Source organism: Musa acuminata, chromosome BXJ2-3 (genome assembly GCF_036884655.1).
Source record: "Musa acuminata AAA Group cultivar baxijiao chromosome BXJ2-3, Cavendish_Baxijiao_AAA, whole genome shotgun sequence".
NCBI lineage: Eukaryota > Viridiplantae > Streptophyta > Magnoliopsida > Zingiberales > Musaceae > Musa > Musa acuminata.
Genome location: NC_088340.1, coordinates 2,331,449 through 2,339,840, shown reverse-complemented (window position 1 = coordinate 2,339,840; position 8,392 = coordinate 2,331,449). Strand labels below are relative to the sequence as shown.

Here is an 8,392-nt window from a genome sequence, read left to right as displayed (position 1 = left end):
CTTTAAGCTTGTCCCACATACTTTTAGCCGTAGTCTCTGTAGCTACCTCCCGTAAAACCTCATCAGAGAAATTTAAAATAATGTTTGATCGGGCCTTCTTATCCATACCTGCAAGATCTTCTTTTGACGTATCATCTGGAATATTCTCAGCTCCCTGTAGTGTCAAATCAACTCCATCTTGAATCAAAATGACCTCCATCTTGAGCTGTCATATGCCGGAGTTGATATTTTTATTGAATTTCTCGACAATGATCTTTGTTATTGTCATCGTTGCCAAAAGATCTTGAAATCAGGCTCTGATACTAGTTTGTTAGAGCTAGCTTTAGAAAATTTACCAAAGGGTAATTTGACAACCTAATAAAGATAATAAAGCAGAAAAATAAAAGAGACAAGGATACCAGATTTACGTGGTTCGATCAATTGACCTACGTCCACGGACGGAAAAGGAGTAAAACTCTACTATAAAAAGGACAATTACAAATGCCTTAGGAAAATGTTCCTATGTTATAAAATACCTGAAACTACTAAACAAGAAAAGCTCAAACTATAAGCCTAAACTATTTTAACTATGTGTGGACTTAATAGAAATTAAACCCAAAATAAAAAATTAAGTTTTTCTTGTGGTGCATCCGACTTTAAAGTCTAGACCCTTATTTATAATTAATAGGAGATAACAAGCTTGATTTTCTCGAATTTATCAAACTAACATAGATCCTCCGGACACTGCTCTATAGACGCCAATAAAAAGAAATTGTGCGGTTGTTTAGTATGAAAACAATTGAAGAACGATTTTGGGTATTCCCAATTAAAGATTTTTTTTTGGTTGACTTATTCATCGGGAATTTTATGGATGATATTCCATGTGCGGCAATCAGAAAAATAAATGAGGCCAACATTAAATTTGGTACAGTTTCTATCGACTTACGAGAACGATTTGTAACACTTGTACGTAATGGATACATGCAGAGAGAGAGAGAGAGAGAGAGTTTATGTGAGAGGATACATTAAACTTTTAACTTATAGTTTTGCTGGAATATTAAATCAAGCTTTATGATTAGATATGATTTTAATTTACGAGTCTTAGTTGAGATCGAAGTTTTTATTATAGTTAGAGTCAAAGTGTTAATCATATCTTTCTAAAATGTTTATGTAATACTCTAGACATATAATTGGGAGACGAGATGAATTAATGTTAATATGATAGTTTAAAGGATGGTCATGAATTAATCAATATAGTTTGACGAGATTGTTAAAAAGAGTTGTAATCCTCCTTGATATTTAAAGCCAAATAAATATATTATGTTTAAAATTAAAAATAAAATTATAATAATTAATAGTAATTGATGATTTAGTAATACAATTACTTATTAAACTTTATGACTACGAAATTTTATCAAATAATAATAATAATAATAATAATAATAATAATTTGATTTTAGAAGTTGTTTTTAAAGTAAACCCTCCCCGAATCACTTTTCAATCGACCAATGTTGTATCCACAAACTCTGACGGGTTCGAGAGACATCCCCACGTCAGCAAGATTAGTTCAAGTGATAAATCTACATCACAGTCGGAGGCTGGCCCAGCCTTCTTCCGAGGAGATTCTAGCCCAAAGGTCTCACTCATGACAAACACCAATCAACCGGTGGTCCGAGTTAGAACAGTACCATCCTCCTCCTCCTTCTCCTCCTCCTATATATATATATATAAACAAGCAAAAAATATCTCATCAACCACTGGAGCATTGGTTGGTGAAAACCATAAGAAAGATTCTGCAAGTTCTTTTTGTGTTTTGGCTAATTATTACTGCATCTTCTGATTACTCCAAAAGCATAACACGAAAATTTTCATCCGATCCCCTCATGGACTTCAACACTACAGTCCATCTCTGCACCTGTACACACGTACGTCCATGCATGAAATCGAAAAGGGGCGTAAGTCAACGTGAACCTGTCGCCTTCCTCGTCTCGTGTTCTAATCAATCGGGAATTAGACGGCTGTTCAAGGCCTCCTCGAAGCGACTGCACGAGTCTACCCTCATCTCAGTGCTCATATCATTCTCCGGTGCCGGATAATAGTCTTCCCTGAGCTGCACATCCCGCAACACCGGCATCATGAGAAAGAACCTCATGAAGTGCTCGTGGGTGGTGCCATGGATGAACAGTTTCCTCAAGCTGAGGCACTCTTGGATCAGTCCGGTCGCCGGAAGCGACAGGCTTCTCTGGTTCACCTCCTTGTCTTGGGGCGGCCAGTAGTCGAGCTCGTAAAGCCTCAGATCACTTATTCCATGAAGGTAAAACCTCTCCCACAAGCTCAGGTCCATGTGGCCCGTGGGCGCAGTCAGGGCGTATCCGATCGCCTCCCCGCAGTCCAGCTTCATCTTCACCAGGCGAGGGTAGCGAGCGAGGAAGCTCAATCCGAACACTCTCTGCCTCGGTCTCGGGCACGTCCTGCAATCACCCTCCACCTTGATGCTGATACCTTCCAGCTGCGGACAGCTCTCCAGCCCTGCGTCCCCCAACGGCGTTAGCACCTCGCCCGCGGGAACCCAGAGCGAGAGGCACCGGAGATTCGCCCATGTCCGAAACCAGAAGCTGCTGCTCTCGTTGCTGCCGTCATTGCCGTCCGAGTGCCTACTTTTCTTGTTTCTTGACTCGTCGGACATTTCCTCATCCACCTGATCGACATCCGAGTCGTCGGCCGTCTTCTCTGGCGTCTGGGGAAGTTGATCCAGCTCGGGAAGCACCCAGATGCAGTCGATGTGAAGGCGCTCGATCCGGTCGCGGATCGGTTCCAGCGCGCGCAGCGACCTTGCGGCATCCAGAAGCTGGCAGCCGGAGATCGCGATATCCACCAGCGTGGATCGAAGGATGCTCGAGAGTTTCCTTATCCCGGCCTCCGTAACCTTGTGGCATCCGTGTATCTCTAACCTGGATAGCCTCCTGCATCCACGGGCAATTGTCACGAGGCCGGAGTCGAACAGATCAGCCGAATTCTTGATGCACAGCGACTCCAGGCGGCCGCAGACGGAGACGCCATCCAAGTGCAGCCAAGCGCCCTTACAGACGCCGTGGAACTGCCCCAGCTTGAGCGACTTGATCTTGGGGCACTTGTAGCTCAACATTTCCAATGAAGGCCCGGCGTCTCTGACGTTGTGGCAGAGATCGAGAGCGAGATCCTCCAGCTGCGGAAGCTTGGCAAAGAGCTCCTCGAGGCCCGGGCCCGTCACCGCAGCGTCTTCCTTGGCTTCGGAGTCGCTGCGGGCGGGCGAGAGGGTGGAAGGATCGACGAGGTGGAGAAGGGAGAGACGAGGGCAGCCGGTGGCGAGCATGAGTAGGGCGTCGTCGCCGACGAACTCGATGCACCGGGGGTTGAACACGCAAGGGACCAGAAGATGGGTTAGGTTGGGGCAGGCAGCAACTATATCAGCCAGCTTGGAAGAGCAGAAACCCTCTGTGGAGGCCGGGCAGAGGAGGTCGAGGCGGGTGAGAGAGGCGGCGGCGACGGGATGGTCCTGAAGGGCCTGAGGAACGTCCTCCGTCCAGCAGTAGAACTGGGAGAGATCGAGAGTGGACAAGGCAGGGCAGGCGGCGAGCAACGGGGCAAGGTCGGCGCCGACGGGGAGGGCGGGGGGCCGCTGGTGCCAGCGGACGAGCCGCACGGCGCGGAGGCCCGGCCAGAGCGGGGCGAGGGCGGCCACGACGGAGGGATCGCGAGCGTAGATGGCGAGGGAGGAGACGCGGGGGAAGGTCTGGGCGAGGCGGGCGGCGACAAGGACGGCCTGCTCGGCGAGGTTGTGGTGATAGAATTGCGGCGGCGGCGGCGGTGGAGGGGGCTGCTGGTGGTGAAGGAGGAAGGGATGGTGGCCCCAGGGCGAGAGAAGGGAGAGGTCGAGGTGAGCAACGGCGGGGAAGCAGGTGGGGAGGAGAAAGGGGGAGCGGACGTGGCCGCGGAGGACGAGGGACGTGCGCGTGGTCCGCTCCAGGGTGCGCCACCGGCGGCAGGCGAGCGACATGGCGTTGCGGCTGCGGACGTCGCACACCAGCGAGAAGATGTGCGTCAGGATTGGCTCCGGCAGATCATGCAGGTGGATGCCGGTGGCGGCAGCGGTGGCCATCTACCTATACCTGCTACTAACACTACAAAATTGGGTGTGGTAGAAATAGGGTTTAGATCAAAGATTAGAATTACGAGGAAACGATGAAGGAAGGAGGTGATGAGGGTAGCGAGCAGGAGAAGAAGAGGCTGGGATGGGGGATGAGGGGCAGGGTCGGTCATGGGAGGAAATGTTGGGGAGATCGGATCGGGGGTGGCCATCCATGTGATGGCGATCGGGTTTCTGTCCTTTCTGCACCGTGTATTTGGGGGGCGGGCGGGCCTTCGCACTCGTGCCACCGTTTCGAGATATAGATGGTATTGTGATACGGTACCGTAGCGGGTCGTGCCGAGTCTGCCGACCCGGGCCCCTGGATTCGAACCCCTTCACCGTGACTCACGCAGCAACCCGAGTTCCGGGCCCCCCCACCCTAAGTCCTGCCCATCTGGGGTCAAATCACCGATCCGTACCTCTTGTGTCCCCTCACCGCCTCAAACTTTATTTTTCTTATGATTTAATATTAAATTTTGTAATTTTTTTCATTTTAAAAACGCACAACTAAAAGAAAAAAATAATAATAATAATACATAAATGAAACGCTTACTTTAGGCTGAGAATTAGCTAACCATCTTCTTGTGTGAGCTTAAAGTTACCGTTGTTGAGCCATCGTGATCAATCGTCGAAGTCCTCAATCTGTGACCCAGAAACCCAAAATGGGGTAAAGGCATCACTACGATATTTTGCAAGATGTCAATCAAACTCACGTGCGAAGATGTCGATCTTCATTTTTTTTTAGATTCGAAAGCATAGTCATTGGATTTCTTTTCCCTTTTCCTTAGTTCAGCTTTTTAGATGGGAACAGTCACTTGGAAAGCACACATCTACTCAAATTTCATTGGACTTGAGAACGAATCTCCTTAGTTTTTGAAATACAAGTTCATGATCTCTTGGGACAGCCGACAGCAAAGTTAAAGATATCATCCTCGAAGAAGGGGAAGATTGAATGACGTACGGTCCGCAGGAGACGGTGGAAAAGACAAGGTTTCGGGTGAAGGAGAAAGCTGAGGGGTTGTTCGGAGGAGGTGTAAAGGTGAGGAAGTAGCAACCATTAGGGTGTAGGGAGGCGGAGGGAGGGATGTGACGATGATTTCGTGAGAGGTGGAGAGTTGCAGGTTCAGGAAAGTCGAATTATCGATCATTTTAATTTTTATCTTTTTTTTATAAAGAACATGATGAACAAATTGTTTCATATGATAATACAATTTTGCAGTATATCAAAGCTTTATAGCAGAAAATAGTTCCAAGTAGCTGATGCAAGAAAGTTGCATGCGATCAGAGAGTGTTTTTCTTAGGATGTGTGAAGCAAATAGGAAAGGAGCAGAATCATCTTGCTGGTAGAAGTAGTACACCGATGGCGGTATTGCAACCTGACATCGACGCGTAGGTCGCGTTGCGAACGACAACAGATATATGCCAAGTTTAGGTGGCGAAGCATTGAGGCGATAAATGTCGAGGCACGTAAATCCAAGACTGGATGCATGACTAGCGTGGGTCCCGACGGTAAGACGGCCCCCGTGAGAGGCCAGAAGTCGACTGCAGGTGGCTGTCTGCGGTCGACTCGGTTTCACCGGAGAGGAAATCTGTCCCATCTTTTCATGGGCGCCACGCAACAACACCCAACAGGGTACGTAAGACCGATTACGTCGTCCATATTTCACGTCAGGCGACTGTAGCTTCCTTGTAGCCGGCCATCAGGTCTTCCTTTGCCCGAGTGTATAAACGGATTGCTTTGGAGTGCCGTCTACTCTCTTGGCTAGCTTTTACATGGGGAGGAGCATCATCCCAGTTTTAAGAATATATCTGATGCACCTCCGGTGTGATCGATTTGCAAAGAAGAATAAACTAAACCCATTTATCCTTCATGCATCGATCGATGTATCTTCTTTGTTGTTTTCTTCGACTCCCATCTTCTTCCTCGATTATCCTATGTCATCCTCTTCGTCTTTCTTCATGACGCTCTCCGTCTTCTATCACTACCCTTGGGCGCCCTTTTCATCTTCTTACCATCATCGGGCTTATCAACTTAGCTCAGCTTCATCTTCCATCACCTGCTCACGCGCTTTATCATATCATTCTTACCGACATCAATCCATAGCATGTGACTTGCAGATGATCATGAATCTCCACTGAGAATACTATTCCCCTTCCTGGAAACAAGAATTCAATGGCTTGAGGATGAATTCAGCGTACGCTGCATGGTTGGTTGTGCTAAGAACAGATGCAAAGTGTCTGCCCCTGCACATGTGCTGCTCGCCAACCTGCTTTGAGGGATACGACGCATGAATTAGAAACAGACAAGGCATGCATACTGCTGCTTGTCCATCTTGTAAACACGGTTGACATCTAATTAACCCCAAGCACTCTTTTGACTAATGCTCCAGGGAAGAGAACATACTTCCGCGTAAACGAGATGCCACAGAACATGGTTCCATGTTGCGTAACGTCAAGGAGCTGCAAGTGATGGGAATGGGCAATGCCAACTTTAGTTCCAAGCCGGCCATGTTTCAAGTGGACGTGGTTTTAGTATCCCAATCACAAAATCAAATTATAATTAAGATCGAGCGGTTCCACTAAAAGACTTTGTTAGGCCAATGAATAAGATATAAAGCTAAGGAACCTTATCCTCCCCTTACCTATCCAACTTGTTGTTTTCGTTTTCTCCCACACTGTAACTTAGTTTTTTTTATTCTATCTTTGTAATAATGTATCAATACTATAAACATCATGGCATTTCATATAAAGGTAAATCAATCATAATATGTTACATAGGTACACAACTTGTACCACCCGACGTGCTCGATATCAAGCATGTACAGTCTGTATCTAGCAGTTAATTATATATATATATATATATATATATATATATATATATATATATAATTATCATTCACTAATAGTCTAATCATATATATATATGATTAAACTATTAATATGGCCCATGTAAAATAGGCGCTGAGGCAGGTGAGTATTAGCGAAGGAGACATAGGCGCACACCCCAACATAGTGTGTAAGCCACACACAAGCACACAACACGTGTGAAGTCTTATGGCTGCGAAGGGAACTTCCACTTGACATGGAAGAATATAATGTGCATGCATCGATTCGGTGGCATCGTATGAATTAAGAAGGAGATCGGATGGAGTCCTAAGTTTCTACTTATTGAGGATGCTAAAATTTTGGAGAAGCACTCGGCGGCCGTACGTACCGATGGGATTTGGGTTTACTGTCGTTGACAATGACTTGCATTGCACACCAAAGAAGACAGATTGTTCCTTATCCGAAGCCTTATCCTCGAGACAGATTCTCTTCGGATTAGATTGATCCAAATGGCCACTGCAATTGCTGGTTGTCTTGTCATTTAATCTCATCTGCTAGTCTCAATCTCAAAATGGTTTCCAATTCTAAACGTGCATCAACAAAGTGAAGTCCCTATAAAAGATGTGAAAAGTGAATTAAATTGATTATAGAAACTGGTAGGTTAGTGGTTCAGATATGCCGGCGTTAATTGATGAATTCAATATTGGATCATCTCAAAAAAAAAACTCCAGTAGGAGAATAGTACTCATGAATGAGATCTAAGGTTATAGACGTAAATGAGATTTAATTATTTTGAATGAGTAGTTTAAGTCAATTAAAATATCAGATCGGATCGTCCCACCCTCGTCTTCCTATTCATTCATAGAACCGGTCAATAAAGATGTTTCGTATTAGTTCGTTCGTAAGTTGAGGGGGCATGGAACACAGTACAACACCAGTGTTCATTGCTGGGAGGAGGAAGCAGGGACTCGTGGTTCCGTTCCTCCACTACTGCAGTAGTGGGTGCAAGTGTTGTGCGGGAGATGAGATGAGATGCGGGGTCTCGTTCTCGCCTCGCCACCGTGCTCGCAATGACAAGCCCACTCATTTCACTCAGATGTTGGCAGACCACCCACCATGCAAATAGGCAGTGAACCCATGGCTTTGCTTTGCCCGCCGCCCGCAACCCCACAAACCGCCCCCCGCCACAGCCCCCCTCTCACTCTTCCTTGTGTGCTTACTGCTGCAGCCTGCACTCGTGATCACGACTCTCGCAAAATTTTGGTGATGACATAAATAATAATATGCCACTGCAAAAAGAATATACGGTTTAGTGATCCCAATTCCTATGTTTGATTTCCCAGAGTTGGGTTGAAGCTCAGTGTAAGATTCAGTCCTCAGATGCAACATAATCAATTAAAAGGTTTCTTTTACCCACTC

At 46.3% G+C, this 8,392-nt stretch overlaps 1 protein-coding gene across 1 annotated transcript; it reads right to left on the bottom strand.

Annotated features, from left to right (window-relative positions):
* Positions 1-1,752: 1,752 nt before the first annotated feature.
* LOC135606868 (F-box/LRR-repeat MAX2 homolog) lies at positions 1,753-4,379 on the bottom strand. The gene has a single exon (XM_065098201.1). The coding sequence runs from the start codon at positions 4,115-4,117 to the stop codon at positions 1,979-1,981; it is 2,139 nt and encodes a 712-aa protein (XP_064954273.1). The 5' UTR covers positions 4,118-4,379; the 3' UTR covers positions 1,753-1,978.
* Between the last annotated feature and the right edge of the window lie 4,013 nt (positions 4,380-8,392).

Coding starts and splice junctions, on each gene's coding strand:
- LOC135606868 (XM_065098201.1), bottom strand. CDS start 4,117: ATGGCCACCGCTGCCGCCACCGGCATCCACCTGCATGATCTGCCGGAG.